At 44.7% G+C, this 26,675-nt stretch overlaps 1 protein-coding gene across 1 annotated transcript in view; it reads right to left on the bottom strand.

Moving 5' to 3' along the window:
* Positions 1 to 26,675, bottom strand: part of LOC106613120 (chloride channel protein 2) — a 222,177-nt gene that overhangs the window by 61,266 nt on the left and 134,236 nt on the right. The window contains exons 7-15 of the mRNA XM_045724704.1: positions 23,081 to 23,159; positions 21,808 to 21,933; positions 19,824 to 19,908; positions 18,597 to 18,698; positions 17,480 to 17,564; positions 14,366 to 14,521; positions 2,701 to 2,770; positions 2,366 to 2,476; positions 1,396 to 1,609 (exon numbers count right to left, since the gene is read on the bottom strand). Coding sequence (XP_045580660.1) covers positions 1,396 to 1,609; positions 2,366 to 2,476; positions 2,701 to 2,770; positions 14,366 to 14,521; positions 17,480 to 17,564; positions 18,597 to 18,698; positions 19,824 to 19,908; positions 21,808 to 21,933; positions 23,081 to 23,159 — 1,028 coding nt within the window. The remainder of the gene's footprint in view (positions 1 to 1,395; positions 1,610 to 2,365; positions 2,477 to 2,700; positions 2,771 to 14,365; positions 14,522 to 17,479; positions 17,565 to 18,596; positions 18,699 to 19,823; positions 19,909 to 21,807; positions 21,934 to 23,080; positions 23,160 to 26,675) is intronic.

The following is a 26,675-nucleotide window of genomic DNA, read 5'->3' as shown; positions in this document are numbered from 1 at the left end:
AAACCACTAGTCACCTCACTAGTCCCCAACCCAGCAAGAGGACCCACTAGTCTCCGCACTAGTCCCCAACCCAGCAAGAGGAACCCCTTGTCACCTCACTAGTCCCCAACCCAGCAAGAGGACCCACTAGTCACCTCACTAGTCCCCAACCCAGCAAGAGGAACCACTAGCCCCCTCACTAGTCCCCAACCCAGCAAGAGGAACCCCTAGTCACCTCACTAGTCCCCAACCCAGCAAGAGGACCCACTAGTCTCCTCACTAGTCCCCAACCCAGCAAGAGGACCCACTAGTCCCCTCACTAGTCCCCAACCCAGCAAGAGGACCCACTAGTCTCCTCACTAGTCCCCAACCCAGCAAGAGGACTCACTAGTCCCCTCACTAGTCCCCAACCCAGCAAGAGGACCCACTAGCCCCCTCACTAGTCCCCAACCCAGCAAGAGGACTCACTAGTCCCCTCACTAGTCCACAACCCAGCAAGAGGAACCCCTAGTCACCTCACTAGTCCCCAACCCAGCAAGAGGACCCACTAGTCCCCTCACTAGTCCACAACCCAGCAAGAGGACCCACTAGTCTCCTCACTAGTCCCCAACCCAGCAAGAGGACCCACTAGTCCCCAACCCAGCAAGAGGACCCACGCAAGAGAAACTACTAGTCCCCTCACTAGTGCCCTCACTAGTCCCCAACCCAGCAAGAGGACTCACTAGTCCCCTCACCAGTCCCCAACCCAGCAAGAGGACTCACTAGTCCCCTCACCAGTCCCCAACCCAGCAAGAGGACTCACTAGTCCCCTCACTAGTCCCCAACCCAGCAAGAGGAACCACTAGTCTCCTCACTAGTCCCCAACCCAGCAAGAGGAACCACTAGTCCCCTCACTAGTCCACAACCCAGCAAGAGGACTCACTAGTCCCCTCACCAGTCCCCTCACTAGTCCCCAACCCAGCAAGAGGACTCACTAGTCCCCAACCCAGCAAGAGGACTCGCTAGTCCCCTCACTAGTCCCCAACCCAGCAAGAGAAACCACTAGTCCCCTCACTAGTCCCCAACCCAGCAAGAGAAACCACTAGTCCCCTCACTAGTCCCCAACCCAGCAAGAGAAACCCCTAGTCCCCTCACTAGTCCCCAACCCAGCAAGAGGACTCACTAGTCCCCTCACTAGTCCACAACCCAGCAAGAGGCACCACTAGCCCCCTCACTAGTTCCCAACCCAGCAAGAGGCACCACTAGTCTCCTCACTAGTCCACAACCCAGCAAGAGGACCCAAGAGAGATTTAAAGAGAATGAGAAAAAGACAGAAACAAAGGGGTATAAATAGAAGTAGAAAGAAAGGGGTATAAATAGAAGCAAAAATAAAGAGCAGAGAAAGATGGGGATAGATAGATGTGTAGTCCTACGTACTCGTGGTGACCCCAGCCCAGCTCAGGGAGGTAAGGTAGTTTCTTGATCCTGATGATGGAGTCATATAGTGAGGGCTGGAGGGACTGGGCCACGGCGTTGGCCAGTATCACCGCTATCATCACCGGCAGGATGTGGCTGATCTGACCCGTCAGCTCAAACACAATGACCGCCGTCGATACCGTGTGGGTCACCGCTCCAGACAGGGCCGCCGCACCTGGGAGGAGAGAAGGAAAGAAGAAAGGCGAGAGGAAAGGAGAGGAGGGAATGGGTACAGATGAAGGTTGAGGTTACTGTCCTTGACATGACTAAAGTAGTAAAAGCAATATCATTGTAATCATACTTCTCTTCACCTCAACTCTATACTGATTATTCATCAATAATACTGGAGCAACAAAGTGAGGAGGGAGGGATGGTGAGATGACAGTACCTCACAAAGATGAAAAAGTAAAATCTTTTTAAACTTGTTCAATATTTTTGAACTGTTATTGAATAAATAAAAAGAGATGAATGGAAAGAATGAGAGAAGAAGGAGGAGTGGAGAGGGAAGGTTGAGTATTCTTAACTTCATTAGGATGGAGGGAGCGAGAGAAAGAAGGTAAATCTAGCCATGCTGAGATGAAAGAAGGCTCATCAGAGAGAGAGAGAGAGAGAGAGAGAGAGAAAAGTGAAAGCTGAGTTAAAGGTGAGTGAACAACATCAGCACCCATTAGACACAAACACAGATGACATCAACCCCAACACTGAACAACAGCATAATCAGCACAACAGTCAACAACAATGCTAACAGCAATATCCCTCATAACAATAGCATTAAGAGACATCTTGCCAAAGGGGACAGACGTGTTTTTGTCTGACTAGAATGGCTTCATATTACTACTGTGTCTAGCAGCGCCTTATTGAATCTGGCTTTTTACGTCCTAATAGTTACAACAATGGTGTCTAGTTGTGTCTAGTTTCTGCAGTAACTCACCCACAACGGCGTACCCTCCTGGCACTATGGGGTAGATGGTGCCATCAGAGTGGATGCCATCAGGGAACCAGGCAGCCATGCTCTCCCCGACCAGACGGCCAAACGCTGCCCCTAGAACACACAAACACACACACATTGTTAATGAGAGAGTAACATAATGTTACACAGACACTCACAAGACTGAATAGCATATCCACAGGGTTAACATTATTGTTGAAACACACACATTGTTAATGAGAGAGTAACATAATGTTACACAGACACTCACAAGACTGAATAGCATATCCACAGGGTTAACATTATTGTTGAAACACACACATTCACACACCTCTTACCAATGACGAAGACAGGCATGAAGGCTCCACAGGGCACAGGGATGGTGGTAGCCAGAGCAGACATCCAGAACTGAGACAGACACACAGGCACAGAGTCAGAGGGAACAGTGTGGCATTTCAGTCAGCCTACAAGACAATCCTCCATTTAACTCAGCTGCTCTGACTTCTGATCAGTATTGTCTTTTATTCTGTACTATGACAGAAAATACTCCATTGTGATAGGCTCATCTCTTCCCAGACGTGAACTGGCAAACACAGATCCCCATCGGATTGTGATTGAACTGTCTCACACTGACTTAATTTGATGGGTAATGAGCAGAGCAAGCTGATTGGAGGATGCAGCCGCTGCCGATGACGAAAGAGACGGGTAATTAGAGGAGAATGTTACTGGTGCAAGGCTCGGCCAAATACCGTATAATATGGAAAAAGCCACAGGATGGTTTTTCTTTTAAGTTTTTCAATAAATTTGAATATTTGTAGCTACTTGTGTAATACGTTGGGAGATAAAGCAGATTGGGTTCTTCATTTCACCTGTCACATTATGAAGCTTATCATAGCTCTCCAGAACAATTGAGCCATTCACATGTTTGTTTGTAAATAGCACAAAGGGAGAAAGCGGTAGCGTTCTATATGTATCAGCGAGTCTCTGTGGTGTGGCACATACAAGGTGATGAAGTTACCCTTGTATTTGCCTGTCTTTGCAATTAGTTTGTTGGTTTTCGGTCGTTAGCATTTTGCTAATAGCGTCGATGTGATTTTGCTATTACTTGTGCTAATTTTGTTAGCATTCTGGTAATAGACGCCCAATGGGTTTTTTGTGTTTTTGCGTCCCATTGTGTGCTATGCCGGTAATACCATAAATACCGGTATGGCAGAGGAACGGTATAACTGTATGAAAACTGGATACTGACCAAGCCAAGTCACCAGTGACACACACACACACTGTACAAATACACTGCATGTCAAACTAGCAACACGCACACCTTTCCAATAGTCACAAACCCACACATGCAAACACCCCTCCAAAACTTTCACACAAGCCGAAGAGAGCTTTAAATAGACCTCTTAATTACACTAATCTCCCTCTCTCCTTCTCCATTTCCCCCGTCCCATCTTTCCTTCTTTATTTCTCTCCCTCTTTCTCCCTCCCTCTCTCTCTAGTTAGCAGTAACTAAGCCCAGCTGTCAGTGTGATCTAATGGATCTTTGTCAGTAACTCCACACCCTACGCTGCTTTCTCTCTCACACACACACACACACACACACACACACACACACACACACACACACACACACACACACACACACACACACACACACACACACACACTGGGGATTACTGCGTCATTCACACACACCTGTGAATGCTACTGAGGATTACTGCGTCATACAAACATTTGTGAATGTCATTGGGATTACTGCGTCACACGCGTATATGTGTCATGGCACAAATACACACGCCAGGAGTCATTGATCGAAAATGAAGCATGGCAGAGAAGAATGTGAGTGGCGGGCTGCCATTTTACACGACACGCATGACACACACACACGTAATAGCCTGACCTAATTACTATTATGATGTTAATTATATACAGTACCAGTCAAAAGTTTGGACACACCTACTCATTCAAGTGTTTTTCTTTACTTTGCCTATTTTCTACATTGTAGAATAATAGTGAAGACAAAAAAACTTTGAAATAACACATATCAAATCATGTAGTAACTTAAAAAAGTGTTCAACAAATCAAAATATATTTTATATTTGAGATTCTTCAAAGTAAGCCACCTTTTGCCTTGATGGGTGGCTACTTTGAAGAACCTCAAATATAAAATAGATTTTGATTTGTTGAACACTTTTTTAAGTTACTACATGATTCCATATGTGTTATTTCATAGTATTTCCACCGATCCTCCATCAAATTTCACAGTGGGTGCGAGACACTGTGGCTTGTAGGCCTCTTCAGGTCTCGCATCCACTGTGAAATTTGGTGGAGGATCGGTGATGATCTGGGGCTGGAATCAGGCAGATTTGTCTTTGTGAAGGACGCATGAATCAAGCCACGTATAAGGTTGTCCTGGAAGAAAACTTGCTTCCTTCTGCTCTGATAATGTTACCCAACTCTGAGGATTGGATTTTCCAGCAGGACAATGCTCCATGCCACACAGCCAGGTCAATCAAGGTGTGAATGGAGGACCACCAGATCAAGACCCTGTCATGGCCAGGCCAATCTCCAGACCTAAACCCCATTGAAAACCTCTGGAATGTGATCAAGAGGAAGACGGATGGTCACAAGCCATCAAACAAAGCTGAGCTGCTTGAATTTTTGCGCCAGGACTGGCCTAAAGTCACCCAACACCAATGTGAAAGACTGGTGGAGAGCATGCCAAGACGCAAAAAAGCTGTGATTGAAAAATCAGGGTTATTCCACCAAATATTGATTTCTGAACTCTTCCTAAGTTAAAACCTGTTTGGGCTAGGGGGCAGTATTGAGAATTTTGGAAAAAATATGTGCCCATTTTTAACTGTCTCCTACACCAACTCAGAAGCTAGAATATGCATATTATTGTTCAGGTTTGGATAGAAAACACCCTAAAGTTTCTAAAACTGTTTGAATGGTGTCTGTGAGTATAACAGAACTCCTATGGCAGGCAAAAACCTGACAAGGTTTCATGCAGGAAGTGGCCTGTCTGACAAGGAGTCGTGCGTCTTGCATCTGTTTATTGAAGAGTAAGGATCTTAGCTGTAACGTGACAATTCCCAGGGCTCCAATAGGCTCTCAGAACCCGGGAAAAACCTGAACGATGACGAGGCAGCCTCTGGCTGAAACAGATTATCGCCTTATCCAAGTGGCCGATCAGAGGACCATTGAATGAGGCGCGTGCACGATTCGCCCCCGTGGAGAAATTTCATTCGGCTGTTTAGCTTATTGCAGATTCCCGGTCGGAATATTATCGCTTTCTACGAGATAAATGGCATAAAAATTGGTTTTAAACAGCGGTTGACATGCTTCGAAGTACGGTAATGGAATATTTAGACATTTTTTGTCACGCCAAGCGCCATGCGTGCGACCGTTATTTACCATTCGTATAGTGTCTAGAACGCACGAACAAAACAGAGGATATTTGGATATAACGATGGATTATTTGGGACCAAACCTACATTTGTTATTGAAGTAGAAGTCCTGGGAGTGCATTCTGACGAAGAACAGGAAAGGTAAGAACATTTTTCTTATAGGAAATAGGATTTTGGTGAAGGCTAATCTTGCCGGGTGTCTAAATAGCTAGCCGTGATGGCTGGGCTATGTACTTAGAATATTGCAAAATGTGCTTCATCCGAAAAGCTATTTTAAAATCGGACATATCGAGTGCATAGAGGAGTAATGTATCTATAATTCTTAAAATAATTGTTATGCTTTTTGTGAACGTTTATCGTGAGTAATTTAGAAAACTGTTAGTAAATTCCCCGGAAGTTTGCGGGGGTATGCTTTTTCTGAACATCACATGCTAATGTAAAAAGCTGTTTTTTGATATAAATATGAACTTGATTGAACAGACATGCATGTATTGTATAACATAATGTCCTAGGTGTGTCATCTGATGAAGATCATAAAAGGTTAGTGCTGCATTTAGCTGTGGTTTGGGTTTTTGTGACATTATATGCTAGCTTGAAAAATGGGTGTCTGATTATTTCTGGCTGGGCACTCTCCTGACATAATCTAATGTTTTGCTTTCGTTGTAAAGCCTTTTTGAAATCGGACAGTGTGGTTAGATTAAGGAGAGTCTTGTCTTTAAATAGCTGTAAAGTAGTCATATGTTTGAAAAATTGAAGTAATAGTATTTCAAACGATTCAAAAATCGCGCCACTGAATTCAGGTGGCTGTTACGTAGGTGGGACGAATTCGTCCCGCCTTGCCCATAGAGGTTAAAACATTAGTATTGTGTTGTTTAAAAATGAATATGAACTTAATTTATTTGCATTAAAAAGTGCAAATCAATCCCAGAGCAACAGAAAAGGACCTTGTGAAGATGCTGAAGGAAACAGGTACAAAAGTATCTATATCCACAGTAAAAACGAGGCCTATATCAACATAACCTGAAAGGCTGTTCAGCAATGAAAAAGACACTGCTCCAAAACGGCCATAAAAAAGCCAGACTACGGTTTGCAACTGCACATGGGGACAAAGATCGTACTTTTGCAGAAATGTCCTCTGGTCTGATGAAACAAAAATAGAACTGTTTGGCCATAATGACCATCGTTACGTTTGGAGGAAAAAGGGGGAGGCTTGAAAGCCGAAGAACACCATTCCAACCGCGAAGCACGGGGGTGGCAGCATCATGTTGTGGGAGTGCTTTGCTGCAGGAGGGTCTGGTGCACTTTACAAAATATATGGCATCATGAGGGGGACAATTATGTGGATATATTGAAGCAACATCTCAAAGATCAGTCAGGAAGTTAAAGCTTGGTCGCAAATGGGTCTTCCAAATGGACAATGACCCCAAGCATACTTCCAAAGTTGTGGCAAAATGGCTTAAGGATAACAAAGTCAAGGTATTGGAGTGGCCATCACAACGCCCTGACCTCAATCCCATAGAAAATTTGTGGGCAGAACTGAAAAAGTGTGTGCGAGCAAGGAGGCCTACAAACCTGACTCAGTTACACCAGCTCTGTCAGGAGGAATGGGCCAAAATTCACCCAACTTATTGTGGGAAGCTTGTGGAAGGCTACCCGAAATGTTTGACCCAAGTTCAACAATTTAAGGCAATGCTACCAAATACTAATTGAGTGTTTTAAACTTCTGACCCACTGGGAATGTGATGAAAGAAATAAAAGCTGAAATAAATCATTCTCTCTACTATTATTCTGACATTTCACATTCTTAAAATAAAGTGGTGATCCTAACTGACCTAAGACAGGGAATTGTTACTGGAATTAAATGTCAGGAATTGTGAAAAACTGAGTTTAAATGTATTTGGCTAAGGTGTATGTAAACGTCCGACTTCAACTGTACCTATAAATAGTAAAAAGCAGAGATACTGATAATTTTGCAATGGTATTTTAATTTTTTCCAGAGCTATATATATAAATGAAAGGAGCCAGAGTTGATGGCTGCCGTTTTACAGGCTCCAAACCAATTGTGCTATTTTGTGTGTTTTTTCGCATTGTTTGTAACTTACTTTGTACATAATGTGGATGCTACCATCTAATATGACCGAAAAAAGCTTCTGGATATCAGAACAGAAAAAAGACTGGATGAGATCCATTCCAGACTATCCGACAAACGGGACATTAAAAACTTTAATATTTTATGTTTCACTGACTCGTGGCTGAACGAGGACACAGATAATATATAGTTGGCCAGGTTTTCTCTGCAGTTGCAGGACAGCCACGTCCAGTAAGACGAGGGGTGGTGGTGTGTGTCTATCAATAACAGCTGGTGAGCGATGTCTAATATTAAGGAAGTCTTGAGGTATTGCTCGCCTGAGGTAGAGTACCTTATGATAAGCTGTAGACCACACTATCTACCAAGAGAGTTTTCATCTATATTTTTCGTAGCCGTCTATTTACCACCACAAACCGATGCTGGCACCAAGACGGCACTCAACGAGCTGTATAAGGCCGTAAGCAAACAAGAAAATGCTCATCCAGAAGCGGCGCTCCTAATGGCTGGGGACTTTAATGCAGGCAAACTTAAATCTGTTTCACCTCATTTCTACCAGCATGACACATGTTCAACCAGAGGAAAAAAATACTCTAGACCACCTTTACTACACTCACAGATGCATACACAGCTCTCCCTTGCTCTCCATTTGGCAAATCTGACCCTAATTCCATCCTCCTGATTCCTGCTTACAAGCAAAAACTAAAGCTGGAAGTAGCAGTGACTCGCTCAATACGGAAATGGTAATATGACACGGATGCTACGCTACAGGACTGTTGTGCTAGCCCAGACTGGAAAATGTTCCATGATTCATCCAATGGCATTGAGGAGGTTACCAACTCAGTCAAGGGCTTCATCAATAAGTACGTCGATGACGTTGTCCCCACAGTGACCGTACATACATATCCCAACCAGAAGCCATGGATTACAGGTAACATCCGCACCGAGCTAATCTAGATGATTATAAGAAATCCCACTATGACCTCAGATGAACCATCAAACAGGCAAAGATTCAATACAGGACTAAGATTGAATCCTACTACACCGGCTCTGACGCTTGTCGGCTGTGGCAGGGTTTGAACATTTTTACGGAATACAAAGGGAAACCCAGCCGTGAGCTGCCCAGTGACGCAATCCTACCAGACGGTCTAAATGCCTTTTATGCTCGCTTCGAGGCAAGCAACACTGAAGCATGAATGAGAGCACCAGCTGTTCCAGACGACTGTGTGATCAGGCTCTCCGTAGCCGATGCGAGCAAGACCTTTAAACAAGTCAACATTCACAAAGCTGCGGAGCCAGAAGGATTAGCAGGAAGTGTTCTCAGAGCAAGTGCAGACCAACTGGCAAGTGTCTTCACTGACATTTTCAAAGTCTCCCTGACCGACTATAATACCTACATGTTTCAAGCATACCACCATAGTCCCTGTGCCCAAGAAAGCAAAGGTAACCTGCCTAAATGACTATCGCCCCATAGCACTCACGTCAGAAGCCATGAAGTGCTTTGAAAGGCTGGTCATGGCTCACAATAACACCATCATCCCGGAAAACCTAGACCCACTCCAATTCGCATACTGCCCTAACAGATTCATAAAACGCAATCTCTATTGTACCCCACACTGCCCTTTCCCACCTGGATTCTGGACTTCCTGACGGGCCGTCCCCAGGTGGTAATTTTAGGCAACAACACATCCGCAACGCTGATCTTAAACACGTGGACCCCTCAGTGGTGCGCGTTTAGTCCCCTCCTGTACTCCCTGTTCACCCATGACTGCGTGGCCAAGCACGACTCCAACACCATCATTAAGTTTGATGACGACACAACTGTGGTAGGCCTGATCACCAACAACGATGGGACAGCCTATAGGGAGGTCAGAGATCTGGCAGTGTTGTGCCAGGACAACAACCTAACCCTCAACGTGAGCAAGACAAAGGAGCTGATTGTGGACTACAGGAAAAGGAGGGCCAAACACACCCCCATTCACATCGACGGTGCTGTAGTGGAGCGGGTTGAGAGTTAAGGTCCTTGGTGTCCACATCAACATCAAACTACCATGTTCCAAACACACCAAGACAGTCGTGAAGAGGGCAAGACAACGCCTATTCCCCCTTAGGAGACTGAAAATATTTGGCATGGATCCAAAGATCCTCAAAAAGTTCCACAGCTGCACCAGAGAGCATCCTGACCAGTAGCATTACCGCATTGTATGGCAACTGCTCGGCATCCAACCATAAGGCACTATAGAGGGTAGTGCATACAGCCCAGTACATCCCTGCAGTCAAGCTTCCTGCCATCCAGGAGCTATATACTAGGCGGTGTCAGAGGAAGGCCCAAAAAAACTACAAACTACTCTGTGTTTCTCTGCTGATACAGACCTTCCTTGTCTGTCCTGGTCATAAGACTGGGTGAAACAACAGTATGTGACATCCTGTTACTAAGTATCTACAGGATCCCAATGGAAACATGCTGAGGAGAACAGAGAATAGCATGATTAGCAGTATGATGATCTAATCATTCAGACTATACCCGGTGTCAGCAGATAGTTATGAAACTAGTGACAATTGTCTCTATGCACCATGTACCCACCCATTGTTTCCACACATCTGCTAACGGTGCAATAGATAAGGAGGTTGTACTTTTCATTAAAAGCTGAGACGCAACTTTGTTCGTGGGGCACTTAGCTCTGCACCATTGAGTGATTGTTAACACCTGTTGTATTCGACCCATGTGACAAATACAATTTGATTTGAATTACCATGCACCATGATGGAAAATGTTCTGATCAACAGTTGGCAAGAACGCCAATGTAACTTCTCCAAAAGGTGCTCCACGAAAACACATGGTCTGGCTAGGCAAACCTCAACAAGGGAGAGAGGTTTAAGAAATCTGGAAATTCATAACATTGGCTTAAGGTTATTACAGAGGTATGAACGGAGTGTGTGTGTGTGTGTGTGTGTGTGTGTGTGTGTGTGTGTGTGTGTAGAGAATGGTAGAGCAAAAAAAATAAACAAAATAAAGAGTCTGTGAGTGTGTATTTGTGTGTAGTGCATTTGTGTTACTTCTATAAGACACACACACAGCATCACAGAGCAGACAGTCCACAGAAGACCTACCTGTAAGTCAATCTACTTATTCAGTTTAAGGTTACAGGGTTCCCTAGAAATGAATAATCTTACCTAACAGTAACACAACTCTCTTCCAACACCATCCTTTTTCACCTCCCTCCCACCCTCCTCCTAGCCCCCCATTCCTCTCTAGCCCCCCGTTCCTCTCTAGCCCCCCGTTCCTCTCTATCCCCCCGTTACCTCTCTAGCCCCCCGTTCCTCTCTAGCCCCCCGTTCCTCTCTATCCCCCCGTTCCCCCATTCCTCTCTAGCCCCCGTTCCTCTCTAGCCCCCGTTCCTCTCTAGCCCCCCGTTCCTCTCTAGCCCCCCGTTCCTCTCTATCCCCCCGTTCCTCTCTAGCCCCCCGTTCCTCTCTAGCCCCCCGTTCCTCTCTATCCCCCGTTCCTCTCTCTGGTCTCTAATGAGAAGAGAGGAGACCTGGCTTGGTTTCTGTCGACTGCCGTGTTTGATATAAAATTATTATTTGGACGTGGTAAGCTCAACTTCTCTAGTAATTAGTCCCCTCTGTCTTACAGGAACACACGCGGGCACACACACACACACACACACACACACACACACACACACACCGTGAGACGCAAATAATGTTGGCAGCGTGTAATGACATCACTTCCCCTTCAGCGGCAGTCGCTAGGACAGCAGGCAGGGCAGCTATTCCCATGGTGACTGGCAGTGGTGACGTTGACTTCCTGCCCAGTGACAGTCACCCTGGGTTCTTTCCTTCCTGTCACGAAGTTGCCTAAGCGATGCTCTTGCTGACTCATGCAGGTATGAGCAGACATACGGCTTCATTATTACTGTATCATCATGGCTTCCGAGCACTGTAGAATATCACCTACTATACCTCAGATATGACTTTCAGACCAGGGGAACCTTGGGATGCTGCAAGAGGGGACTACAACTACCAAACACGCACAATCACACACACGCAAACACACAACGTTATCCCAAGTCACAGAATCCCCGAATACTGACCTTCTGTGTCAGAACCAATAACCTTTACAGAATTACAGCAGAAGGTGGTCATAAAATAGCTGATACAATCACTGCAAAACAACAGAAACATCTACGCCATCAACATCCTACTGTAATATCCACCCTATCAACATCCTTCCTGTAACATCCTTCCTGTAACATTCTACCGCATAGCAGCTATAGTCCTCTCCTATTCCTCCTTCATACATCACTTTTCCTAGTTTCTTTTGACTCTTGCTTCCTCCATGTCTCTAACGCTGTTCTCCTCTGTCATTTGTCTTGCTCTCTTTCTCAGGCAAAATCACAGACACACAGTAAAAGTAAAAGCCACACAGGGCCACAGGTAAAGTTCCATCTCCTGTAAAAGCGAGATGGAGGTTTCTATGGTAATGGAGCGGTTTATAAGGTTTATAGGGAGCCAGGCAGAGCTGGAGAACACACACACTTCTTCCTGAGGGCTCACACCTGCTCCAGCATTCCCATACCGTATGTGAACAAGACGTCAGCTGAATCGTCATTGACAGTTCATTTTATCCCACAGAGAGGGGTGGGAGTGCTAGATGTGAGAGCGGGAGATAAAGGAGGGAAAAACAGGACTGAAGAGAAAAGGAAGGGAAAGAGGAAGAGAGCCGAGGGAGTAGAGGAGATGGACGGAAAAAAGAAATAGGGGAATCAGAGGGAAACAGACATAGCAGAATAAAAAAAGAGGGGGAAATGACTGACAGAAAGAGAGAAGGCGAAAGAGGAGGGAGAGCGATGGGGAGGAAAGCGGGGTCAAGGGGAAAAGTTCTGACGCAGTAGCAGGGACATTAATAATCTATTTAATGTGTCAGTCATCAGAAGGGTGTGTGTGTGTTAGAACCAGAGGACAGTCTATCGCCTGGCCCCCTAGGGGCCTCCAAGGACCCTACTCCTATTCCCACTCCAATTACTGGGCTGCCACCACCCTCCAACAGAGGGCTGGACAAGGACTATAGGGGTCAAAAAGCTATCTTAATGCAGTGTGCTAGCTAAAAACGGTCAGTCTGCTATAGAGAAGGCAGCCTATGAGTAATATCATATAGAGGAGAAAATCTATCCATTGAACGTCTGTCTGTCTAATACAAGCTTGGGCCATTTGCATAGCGTGGGAGAAACTACCATTCTGAGCTCTTTAAATTACACAATGAAATTAGACATCCCAGCAGACGCTTTGTGTGTGACCGAGTTAGTGTGTGTGCGTCTAAGTTCTGTAAGACAGCAACTATGTGAAGTTGACTACGTATCCATGTAAGGCCAAAAATACCCCGTCTATTGAGGACAGTGGGCACACACACAAAGTTAGTGACAACGTCAAAAAATGGAGCAGAAATACTGTCCCATATACAGTAGCGGGCCACACACACAGAGAAAGTTAGGATGACCAAGTTACACCCTTGGGCGTGACGTTGAAGGAACGGGGGGGGCACCAAGGGGGGACAGTAAAGGTGTCTGATTTCAGGATGAGAAAGAAGAGGACGGAGAGGACAAGGACAAGATGGACACATACCATCAATGAGAGACAGGAGGAGGGACAGGGGTGAAGTGGAGAGACAGAAAGAGAGAAAGAGAATTGGTTCAAGTGGAGTAGATTAATATAAAGTAGAGTAGATTGGTCTCACTGTTCCACAAAGTAAAATTACGTTTTCTTTTCTGATTTTGGGAGAGGGACAAAAGGCAAAAAAAAGAGAGCTAGGATGAGCAAGAAAGCAATGGCGAGAAAGAGAGTGTATTTCTCTTCTATTACAGCAAGATCATCACACTCAATATCTAACGCTTATATAACTTTACTGCTCTAGCACTCCCCGCAGTCCCTCTCCACACCCACACACTTTTTTCTCTCTCCATCCCTCTGTGGTTCCTCGCTATCCAGGGACTAACTGCATTACACACTTGGTTTACTCGACACACAGCCTATTTCCTCTCTCTCTCACATACACACGACGCAGCGAGCAAACAAGATTTACAACAGCAGTTCTGTGGTTCTCTTTTAAAAAGGGGACATTTCATTTGAGATGCTAGATGGAAGAACCTGGATAAACTAAGGTTACATAAAAACCTAATCAAATCCCAACAAGGTAATAACATGCTGCTTCACCTGCCCTCAATACACTGGGCTGGGTTTCAATACGCCACAAGCCTAGCCCTCATACAACACTGGGCTGGGACTCAATACTCCACAACAGCCTCCACTCCTTCCATTAAAATGACTGGAGAGGATCCTGTCATATTACCTTCACCTGTCATGTCAGTGGGAAGGACGTTACTTCAGACTATTGAGACACGCCACATGTAGTGAGGAGGGAGTAAAGTAACAGGGAATTAAAAAAGAACTGGTGATTATAAAGAAGAGGAGAGATGAGAACAAAGTGGATGATGATGGTGTGCCTACCTTCATGACGATGAAGAGGACGAGGGTGACGAAGACGTTGACCTGGGGGTGATTCCAGGCCTGGGAGTTGCCGATGTAGTCAAACCCCTCAGCTATACCCTGCTTGGCCCATGTCCGGTTATCCAGCAACGTCACCAGGGACTCCTTCTGGGTCAGCTGCATGTGGGAAACAGGAAGTAACATTACAGTGCATTCGGAAAGTATTCAGACCCCTTCACTTTTTCAACATTTTGTAATGTTACAGCCCTATTCTAAAATGAATCAAATTGTTTTCTCACCCTCAACCTACACACAAAACCCCAAAATGATAATTTTTTTAAAATAGGTTTTTAGAAAAATGTGCAAATGTATCACATTTACATACAGTTGAAGTCAGAAGTGTATATACACCTTAGCCAAATACATTTAAACTCAGTTTCACAATTCCTGACATTTAATCCTAGTAAAAATTCCCTCTTAGGTCAGTTAGGATCACCACTTTATTTTAAGAATGTGAAATGTCAGAATGATTTATTTCAGCTTTTAATTCTTTCATCACATTCCCAATGGGTCAGAAGTTTACATACACTCAATTAGAATTCGGTAGCATTGCCTTTAAATTGTTGAACTTGGGTCAAACGTTTTGGGTAGCCTTCCACATGCTTCCCACAATAAGTTGGGTGAATTTTGTCCCATTCTTCCTGACAGAGCTGGTGTAACTGAGTCAGGTTTGTAGGTCTCCTTGCTTGCACACGCTTTTTCAATTCTGCCCACAAATTTTCTATAGGATTGATGTCAGGGTTTTATGATGGCCACTCCAATACCTTGACTTTGTTGTCCTTAAGGCATTTTGCCACAACTTTGGAAGTATGCTTGGGGTCATTGTCCATTTGGAAGACCCATTTGCGACCAAGCTTTAACTTCCTGACTCATGTCTTGAGATGTTGCTTCAATATATCCACATAATTTCCCCCCTCATGATGCCATCTATTTTGTAAAGTGCACCAGTCCCTCCTGCAGCAAAGCACCCCCACAACATGATGCTGCCACCCCCGTGCTTCACGGTTGGGTTGGTGTTCTTCGGCTTGCAAGCCTTCCCCTTTTTCCTCCAAACATAACGATGGTCATTATGGCCAAACAGTTCTATTTTTGTTTCATCAGACCAGAGGACATTTCTCCAAAAAGTACAATCTTTGTCCCCATGTGCAGTTGCGAAACGTAGTCTGGCTTTTTTATGGCGGTTTTGGAGCAGTGGCTTCTTCCTTGTTATGTCGATATAGGACTTGCTTTACTGTGGATGTAGATACTATTGTACCTGTTTCCTCCAACATCTTCGCAAGGTCCTTTGCTGTTGTTCTGGGATTGATTTGCACTTTTCGCAGCAAAGTAAATTCATCTCTAGGAAACAGAATGCGTCTCCTTCCCTGAGCGGTATGACGGCTGCGTGGTCCCATGGTGTTTATACTTGCGGGGGTTGTGTTTACAGCCCAACACCGTGCAGGACGTTTGGCATTTGCCAGAGAACACCAAGATTGGAAAATTCGCCACTGGCGCCCTGTGCTCTTCACAGATGAAAGCAGGTTCACACTGAGCACATGTGACAGACGTGACAGAGTCTGGAGACGCCGTGGAGAACGTTCTGCTGCCTGCAACATCCTCCAGCATGACCGGTTTGGCGGTGGGTCAGTCATGGTGTGTGGTGGAATTTCTTTGAGGGGCCGCACAGCCCTCCATGTGCTCGCCAGAGGTAGCCTGACTGCCATTAGGTACCGAGATGAGATCCTCAGACCCCTTGTGAGACCATATGCTGGTGCGGTTGGCCCTGGGTTCCTCCTAATGCAAGACAATGCTAGACCTCATGTGGCTGGAGTGTGTCAGCAGTTCCTGCAAGAGGAAGGCATTGATGCTATGGACTGGCCCGCCCGTTCCCCAGACCTGAATCCAATTGAGCACATCTGGGACATCATGTCTCGCTCCATCCACCAATGCCACGTTGCACCACAGACTGTCCAGGAGTTGGCGGATGCTTTAGTCCAGGTCTGGGAGGAGATCCCTCAGGAGACCATCCGCCACCTCATCAGGAGCATGCCCAGGCGTTGTAGGGAGGTCATACAGGCACGTGGAGGCCACACACACTACTGAGCCTCATTTTGACTTGTTTTAAGGACATTACATCAAAGTTGGATCAGCCTGTAGTGTGGTTTTCCACTTTAATTTTGAGTGTGACTCCAAATCCAGGCCTCCATGGATTGATAAATTGGATTTCCATTGATTATTTTTGTGTGATTTTGTTGTCAGCACATTCAACTATGTAAAGAAAAAAGTATTTAATAAGATTATTTTATTCATTCAGAACTAGGATGTGTTATTTTAGTGTTCCCTTTATTTTTTTGAGCAGTGTATATCCCATATTGGTCCATAGTTCCTACCCCAAAGCATTGAAGCAGATAGGAAAGGATCGGATAGGTATAAGCAACACAGCAAGAAATATTCCTTTCAGAGGGCAAGGAGAAGCTATTACATTAGTGCTATCCCAATCTACATGAAGTGTCATGGGGTAGGTGCTAGGGGGTGATTTTGGGTACAAGACCATTATGGAAAGCTGTCCTAAAAATGGTTTGACTTTAGGCAATGGATGTGATGATGGAATTTTAACTGATTTGGCTAAAGGCTTGTGAAGCGGAGTAAGGGGCTAGAAGAGTGTGTTGTTGGTAGAGCATGGTGTTTGCAACGCCAGGGTTGTGGGTTCGATTCCCACGGGGGGCCAGCACAGAAAAAAAATGTATGGTATGAAATGTATGCATTCACTACTGTAAGTCGCTCTGGATAAGAGCGTCTGCTAAATGACTAAAATGTAAAATGTAAATGTTGTGTGTGATGCTGTAGCTAAACATTAGAGAGCAAAGCTGATAGTGGAGAACAGAATCAACAACTTATTGTGACAGAAATACACCAAGAGTCTGACTCACCCTCTCATTACAGAGAGAGAGAACGAGGAGAGGGATGGAGATGGAGGAAAGGAATAATGAGATGGCGGGAGAGAGACTGGAGCTCGCTCTCCTGACTCTCCTCTCCCTCTGATTTTCCTGTGAGATTATAACCAGACCGGCCATGGTGTGGGTTAGTGGAACTAACCTTGCCTGCCATGAACTGTCCGAAGCCGGGGGGAAAGGTTAGCGTAGACACCAGCAGAGTGACCAGGGCTGGGTACAGCAGACGCCTGAGAGAAGAGGAGAGAGAAAAGAGGGTGGGTGAGAGGGGAGTAGGAGAGAGGGAGGGAGGGTGAGAGGGGAGTAGGAGAGAGGGAGGGAGGGTGGGTGAGAAGAGAAAAGAGGGAGGGTGAGAGGGGAGTAGGAGAGAGGGAGGGAGGGTGAGAGGGGAGTAGGAGAGAGGGAGGGAGGGTGGGTGAGAAGAGAAAAGAGGGAGGGTGAGAGGGGAGTAGGAGAGAGGGAGGGAGGGTGAGAGGGGAGTAGGAGAGAGGGAGGAGGGAGGGTGGGTGAGAGGGGAGTGGGAGGGAGGGGAGAGGAGAGAGGGAGGGAGGGTGAGAGGGGAGTAGGAGAGAGGGAGGGAGGGTGGGTGAGAGGGGAGTAGGAGAGAGGGAGGGAGGGTGAGAGGGGAGTAGGAGAGAGGGTGAGAGGGGAGTAGGAGAGAGGGAGGGAGGGTGAGAGGGAGGGAGGGTGGGTGAGAGGGGAAGAGGGAGGGAGGGAGGGTGAGAAGAGAAAAGAGGGAGAGTGAGAGGGGGAGAGGAGGAGGCAAGAGGGTGTTTAGTCATTACTGTTTATTCTTCAAAAACAAACTGTCCACAAACCCTTCACACGGCTGAGTGATATACAGAACATTACATTCATTTAGAAGTCTGAGGATTGTTAATTCATCGGTCTGGTAGGGAGATGAGTAGACACCATTCATTAATAAACACTTGTCAAGATGAATGTAGTAGTCCCGTGTGGCTCAGTTGGTAGAGCATGGTGTTTGCAACGCCAGGGTTGTGGGTTCGTTTCCCACGGTGGACCAGTACGGAGAAAAAAATGTATGAAATGTATGCATTCACTACTGTAAGTCGCTCTGGATAAGAGCGTCTGCTAAATGACTCAAATGTAAAAATGTCTTCATTTATCTCTGCTGTGTAGAGATCTGCATCAAAGGAGCTGCTTTCACAGCATAATCTATCTGTGTGTGTGACAGTAGGATACAGGGACTCTCTGGGACCCAGTAGGGGTTGCTGTCTGACGATGATGACATCATGACTTACTTCTTCATGAGGAACTTGTTGATGGTCTTCTGTTTCCTGATGAACTGGACTATCAGTCTGTTCAGGTAGACAAACAACGCTCCGCCAAAACCACTGGCAATACTGTGGAGGGAGAGAGGAAGGAGGGTTGAGTGAGGAGAGGATGCAGAGGGAGGGGGGCAATGGAGAGAAGAGGGACAGGGAGATTAAAAGCAGAAAATTAGTTGGAGAAATGTTTACAGGTTTATGTATATAAGCTTGTTTTTTAAATAAGAACCCACTTTGTGTAAGAGGTAGCAGGAGAGAGATACTGTGTTTCTCCTTTTAGAAGTACTTTCCAAAGTACTTTCCAAAGTTCCCCCTCAGCTACAGCCATGTATATGAATGCTCAAATTCATGTTCCTGCATAATTAATTATGTCAAATACTCCTGAATAAATGATGAATAGATGAGGTAGAATAATTTGTACACGTTTTAAAGCCATTCTCTGAAACATATGTATGAATGTGTGTGTGTGTGTATTCTCAGAACACCACATGAGTATCAGTGAAAGTTTGAAACATAAATCCAGAGGCTAGAAGGGGTTTACTATACAAAGGTTTGCCCTAGCTAGCATGTAGCAGAGATGACAAACTTCCCCCGCTCTCGCTCTGTCCGAGTTAACTGAAACACTGACTGATTTTCCCCATAAGACGTCGACGAGGGAGAGAATACTGAAATAAACACATAGAGGGGCGTACAGACACACACAAACTCTCTCTAAAAGTGTGATAAGACTGCTGTTCTCTGGAGGCAGTGTTTTGTTCGATTATGTTCTGCTCAGATCCCAAGTGGGAGGACATCCTCCAGACAAAAAGGAGAAAAAAAGGGGGGATTTTCTTCTCTTTGAGAGCCCACGCAGAGTTAAGCACAGGGCTGTTCTTTCATCTGAGATGGAAATAGAGCGATAGAGAGAGCGAAAGGAGCTCCCCTCTTTATCTCCCCAGCAGCCCCCTCTCTCTCCCACTCCCTCTCCCCTGAGAAGCTCTGGTCTAATTCAGTTATGTGGTAAGCCCGAAGGCTACGCTACTACGGTAACAGCAAGCTAAAATAAGACGTCCTAAATGCACCACCTCACTGGCTGAATTATCCATGTTAGGTGACTAACGTCAGAAGGCTATCCTTCTGACGTTAGAGGCAACGAAGAGCTCACTGGCTAACAGAGTCAATGAAGAGCTCACTGGCTAACAGAGGACAACTTAGACTCACCCAATGACAGCGAAGGCTGGGAGCTCCTGGAGGTCAAAAGGGAAGTCCAGACGGAAACGGGTTTTAAACAGAGCTGTGATGGTCTCTGTGTAGGAGGGAGGGAGGGAGGGATGGAGAGAGAAATAGAGTGTGATTCATCATTATCAAAATGTTTTTAAGGGGCTATATACACAGTACAGACCTTACCTCAATGTTTGATTGGGGCAATAGAGTATATCGGTCATTCCACGAAATGAGTGCCTTTTGCGTCTCTTGAATATCTAAGTAGAAATTGTGCACCAATATTGAATTTTAAAAGCCTGTTATATTTAATGAAGTGCCCTTTAATATAGATCACATGGATAATTCAATAAATCTGATTTTTAATACAGTGAGGGAAAAAAGTATTTGATCCCCTGCTGATTTTGTACGTTTGCCCACTGACAAAGAAATGATCAGTCTATAATTTTAATGGTAGGTTTATTTGAACAGTGAGAGACAGAATAACAACAACAAAATCCAGAAAAACGCATGTCAAAAATGTTATAAATTGATTTGCATTTTAATGAGGGAAATAAGTATTTGACCCCTCTGCAAAACATGACTTAGTACTTGGTGGCAAAACCCTTGTTGGCAATCACAGAGGTCAGACGTTTCTTGTAGTTGGCCACCAGGTTTGCACACATCTCAGGAGGGATTTTGTCCCACTCCTCTTTGCAGATCTTCTCCAAGTCATTAAGGTTTCGAGGCTGATGTTTGGCAACTCAAACCTTCAGCTCCCTCCACAGATTTTTTGAGGTGAAATCCCATATACACAAAAAAGTTCACGCAACATGCAACATTTTCAAAGATTTTACTGAGTTACAGTTCAAATAAGGAAATCAGTCAATTTAAATAAATTCATTAGGCCCTAAGCTATAGATTTCACATGACTGGGAACACAGATATGCATCTGTTTGTCACAGATACCTTAAAAAAAGGTGGGTGCGTGGATCAGAAAACCAGTCAGTATCTGGTGTGACCACCATTTGCCTCAAGCAGCACGACATCTCCTTCGCATAGAGTTAATCAGGCTGTTGATTGTGGAATGTTGTCCTACTTCTCGTCAATGGCTGTGCGAAGTTGCTGGATATTGGCGGGAACTGGAACATGCTGTCGTACATGTTGATCCAGAGCATCCCAAACATGCCCAATGGGTGACATGTCTGGTGAATATGCAGGCCATGGAAGAACTGGGACATTTTCAGCATCCAGGAATTGTGTACAGATCCTTTCCACATGGGGCCATGCTTTCTCATGCTGAAACATGAGGTGATGGCGGCGGAGGAATGGCACAACAATTGGCCTAAGGAGCTCGTCACGGTATCTCTTGCATTTTAACGATGGCAATTTGAATGCACATTGTGTTCCTTGTCCATAACTTATACCTGCCTGCCTGCCCACACCATAACCCCAGCACCAACATGGGGCACTCTGTTCACAACGTTGACATCAGCAAACCGCTTGTCCATACAATGCAATCTGCCTGGTAAAGTTGAAACCGGGATTCATGCATGAAGAGCACACTCCTCTAGCGTGCAAGTGGCCATCGAAGGTAAGCAATTGCCCATTGAAGTCGGTTATGATATGGAACTGCAGACAGGTCAAGACCCTGGTGAGGACGACAAGCATGCAGATGAGCTTCCCTGACACAGTTTGACAGTTTGCGCAGAAATTCCTTCAGTTGTGCAAACCCACAGTTTCATCAGCTGCCCAGGTGGCTGTAATGATCATGCTGTTTAATCAGTTTCTTGATATGCTACACCTGTCAGGTGGATGGATTATCTTGGCAAAGGAGAAAAGCTCACTAACAGGGATGTAAAACAAATTTGTGCACCAAATTTGAGAGAAATAAGCTTTTTGTGCGTATCGAAAATTACGGTGATCTTTTATTCCAGCTCATAAAACAAACACTTTACATGTTCCATTTATATTTTTGATCAGTATACATGTAGACCGGTCTTACCCTCGTCTCTATTCCACACGGCCAGGACTCTGAAGATGAAGGCACTGAAGGTGGCAGCGAAGAACCCTCTCCAGTAATTCCTCACCGCAAAGAACGTAGACGTTACCTCAATACTGAACAGCACACCTACAAAACACACACACACACACACATTAATCAATTTCTCAGTAACATGATCAAAGTAACTATACTCCAATCAGGGGAGTGAAGGGGGAAGGAGTAAACCAATCTCCAACCCAACCAGTATCAGTCAGTGAGTGTTATCCCACTGGGTACACCACATTTAAAAGTGCATAATTGGGTCATATTTGGTTGAGACGTTGATCAATGAGATTACAACCTATATATTCAACCACTCAAAAAGACTGCCAAAAGTTATGTGTTATCACTAAATCAAATCAAAGTTTAAATGCACTTTAAATTCATGTTTGATTTAGTTCTATTCTTTAACACAGATTTTTTGTTGAGATAGAGACATGAATCCAATATATCAATTATTACATTTGTAGACAAACTGGAATTCAAAGTCAGTGGCACAGATGGAACTATCTAAGTAGAAGATAGAGCGCCTTCAAATGGTGATATTTGGTTACGTTGATAACCAAACAATTCAATATCATTAAATTACATTTGATATCATCCAGAGATTGAAACCATAGGCCTATGTACTCTATTTTTAGTTGAATCCTGGGTTGAATTGAGACAATAGTTGATGACTTTGGAAATAGTATACAGGCCTAAATAGCATCATTGATGATATGAGTGATATAGCATGGTGACATTTCATTTGCTCTGTTAAACCTACCCCTTGGAATGACTTTGATAGCAACAGTGACTCTAATTTTTCATTGGAGATCTGTCAACAATCATTTTCACGAAAGCACATTGGTAATGGTCAGAGACAAATATCATAGCTAATCAGGGCTAGGCTATGTGAAAACCCTGGATGGTAGACCAAAGGGCAGCTGTAGATAGATTAATCCTCCAGTAGGAGGTGCTGCAGCGTATATATTTGTTTCTTATAGTAACCAAATTGAAGATCTGACTTTGTTTTTAAGGTACAAATTAAACGTTTTTTACAAGGTAGTGTCTACGTTAATATTTGGTTACCATGATGACAATCCTGTTTTTGAAATTTCACCCCCAAAACAGTTTACGTTGATGACTTTTTTCAAATCCAATGTAGATTCCACGTCACAATACGATGACAAATTACACTGAAACAACATTGATTCAACCGGTTTGTGCCCAAAAGGATGTTGTTGCCACTCACCTCCTATAGGGGCAGCGAAACAGCAGCCCACCCCCACAGCACAGGCAGCTGCCAACATCTCAATGTTCCTTGACTCATTCTGTAAGCACATAGGGAGAGGTGTGTTCACACACACACACACACACACACACACACACACACACACACACACACACACACACACACACACACACACACACACACACACACACACACACACACACACACACACACACACAGGTAGGCTAGGCCATTGTCAGGATGTAGGCTTAGCAATGTGGAAGAGGCAGACAAGAATGTTGCTTTTTTCTGTCCAAAGTGAGGGCTTTTACAGTGCCTTCAGAAAGTATTCAGACTCCTTGACCTTTTCCAAATTTTGTTACGTTACAGGCGTCTTCTAAAATTGGTTAAATAGTTTTTTCCCCCTCATCAATCTACACACAATACCCCATAATGACAAAAGGAAAAACAGGGTTTTAGAAGTTTTTGCTAACATATTAAAATAATATATCACATTTACATTAGTATTCAGACCCTTCACTCAGTACTTTGTTGAAGCACTTTTGGCAGTGATTACACCCAAGAATACTCAAGGCTATGACGCTACAAGCTTGGCACATCTGTATTTGGAGAGTTTCTCACATTCTTCTCTGCAGATCCTCTCAAGCTCTGTCAGGTTGGATGGGGAGCGTCGCTGCACAGCTATTTTCAGGTCTCTCCAGAGATGTTCGATCGGGTTCAAGTCCGGGCTCTGGCTGGGCCACTCAAGGACATTCAGAGACTTGTCCCAAAGCCACTCCTGCGCTGTCCTGGCTGTGTGCTTAGGGTCGTTGTCCTGTTGGAAGGTGAACCTTTTCCCCAGTCTGAGGTCCTGAGCACTCTGGAGCAGGTTTTCATCAAGGATCTCTGTACTTTGCGCCATTCGTCTTTGCTTTGATCCTGACTAGTCTCCCAGTCACTGCCACTGAAAAACATCCCCACAGCATGATGATGCTGCCACCACCATGCTTCACCGTAGGGATGGTGCCAGGTTTCCCAGACGTGACGCTTGGCATTCATGCCAAAGAGTTCAATCTTGGTTTCATCAGACCAGAGAATCCTGTTTCTCATTGCTTGAGAGTCTTTAGGTGCCTTTTGGCAAACCCCAAGCGGGCTGTCATGTACCTTTCACTGAGGAGTGGCCACTCTACCATAAAGGCCTGATTGGTGGAGTGCTGCAGAGATGGCAGTCCTTCTGGAAGGTTCTCCCATCTCCGTAGAGGAACTCTGGAGCTCTGTCAGAGTGACCATCAGGTTCTTTGTCACCTCAATGACCAAGGCCCTTCTATCCCGATTGCTCAGTTTGGCCGGGCGGCCAGCTCTAGGAAGGGTCTTGGTCGTTCCAAACTTCTTCCATTTAAGTATGGAGGAGGCCACTGTGTTCCTTGGGGACCTTCAACGCTGCAATAATGTTTTGGTACCCTTCCCTAGATCTGTGCCTCGCACAATCCTGTCATCTCAGAGCTCTACGGACATTTCCTTCGACCTCATTGCTTGTTTTTTTTCTCTGACATGCACTGTCAACTGTGGGACATTATATAGACAGGTGTGTGCCTTTCCAAATCATGTCCAATCAATTTAATTTACCACAGATGGACTCCAATCAAGTTGTAGACACATCAAGGAAGATCAATGGAAACAGGATGCAGTGGAGCTCAATTTCAAGTCTCACAACAAAGGGTCTGAATACTTATGTAAATAAGGCATCCGTTTTTTATTTGTAATACATTTGCCAAAATGTCAAAAAAACTGTTTTCGCCTTGTCATTATTGGGTATTCTGTGTAGATTGGTGAGGATGTTTTTAATTTAATCAATTTTAGAATAAGGCTGTAATGTAATGTAGAAAAAGTCAAAGGGTCTGAATACTTTCCGAAGGCACATTGTCCAAAAATAGGATATAAATAAGCACCAAAAGTAGGCTACTACATTATTTTACAAAATAATAAACAGGAGGAAGAGCAATATCAACTGGATTTAAATCAATAAGTCAGCCCACTGACCTCCCCCAGGGCAGGTCTCAGTAATGACTGATAGCAATTAGCATGCATAGCAGCAAGTATAGCCCAACCTACCCGTCACAGATGTTTAAATACAGTTTAAATACCAATGACCCATAATGCATTTCACCATGGACCATACCATTTCACCTCAACAGGTTGGCATGAACAGTTAAAGTGTCAATCAGCAGTTGAAACAATAACAAAGTAGTCTCCCAACACATTTCAATAAAAAGCTGAGGGATAGGGCTGGAGAAATGTATCCACTCTCAAATGAATGGACAGAGCTATGGATGCAAGGACTGACCATCCATGATATCATGTTTTGAAGTTATAATTGTTTGTTAACAAACATTGGAGTGAAACAAGCTTATATTTTGGGTTCTGATGTGGTGCGAAAGTTGAACTAAGCTCATGAGGCACTTATAAGTAAAATTCTAAAAGAATCAATGGGTACATTTCATTAATTTGCTAACTCGGTCCTGGGGACCCCAAGGGGTGCATGCTTGGGTTCAGCTGTGTAGTGCTAGGGTAAAACCAAAACGTGCACCCCTTGGGGTCCCAGGACCGAGTTTGCGAAATGCAGAGTTAAAATGTTTGCCTCCGTTTGACTATCTCCAATCTCCAATTATGAGAACAAATAAAGCCTCCGTTTGACTATCTCCGATCTCCAATTATGAGGACAAATAAAGCAAGCAACCCTTTACATTTCTTTGAAGGTAATATTTTAATTAAATGCATGGAGTAATTTGTGTGGAACCGCAAAAAACTAAATAAAATCGTCATGCACAACTACAAACTCTCATAGGTTACATTTCTCAGCAATCAAAATAGCAGAGAACATTCCTGCAAATAAAACAACATTTTCAAAAAAACAGATTTGATAAAATTGTCTTGCTTTACTTTGCTAGAAGGCACCAAGAGATTGGATCTGTGACACTGCCCAAACAACCACAGGGTACGGTGAAATGAAATACAATTTCTGCAAACACAGTATAGCATGGGACTACAGATGGATTACAGATGTAATATGAACAGGTGGTAGAGAGATGGGATATGGAGTCCAGGAGAGGAGGAAGTTATGGTGGATATTCTGCCCTTCAACTCCAGCCATGATTTACCTTGTTTCCAATGAGGCTTGGCTCCTTTAAGCAGCATGTTAGTGAAACAGAGAGGGTTGAGTGTTGATGTGTACTAAACACACACACACACACACACACACACACACACACACACACACACACACACACACACACACACACACACACACACACACACACACCATTAGTATGCCATAAAATGCGGCATATTCATATACAGTACAGATACAACACAGAGAGGAGGGGGGAAGAGAGAGAGGATGAGGGAAGGAGAGAGGCGAGAGGGAGCAGAAGATTAAGGGGAGACGGACAGAGAGACAGACAGGGTTATGCAGCAAAAGAGTGCTCCACTCGAGGGGACTTGAAGGTCTGCTTCAAAGATTCTTCATTGCCCCGGTCCCCCAGACCCCCATCCCATCCCTTCTCTCACACACACACACACACACACACACACACACACACACACACACACACACACA

This window comes from Salmo salar, chromosome ssa09 (genome assembly GCF_905237065.1).
Source record: "Salmo salar chromosome ssa09, Ssal_v3.1, whole genome shotgun sequence".
NCBI classification, from domain to species: domain Eukaryota; kingdom Metazoa; phylum Chordata; class Actinopteri; order Salmoniformes; family Salmonidae; genus Salmo; species Salmo salar.
This window is presented reverse-complemented; position numbering and strand designations above follow the sequence as displayed.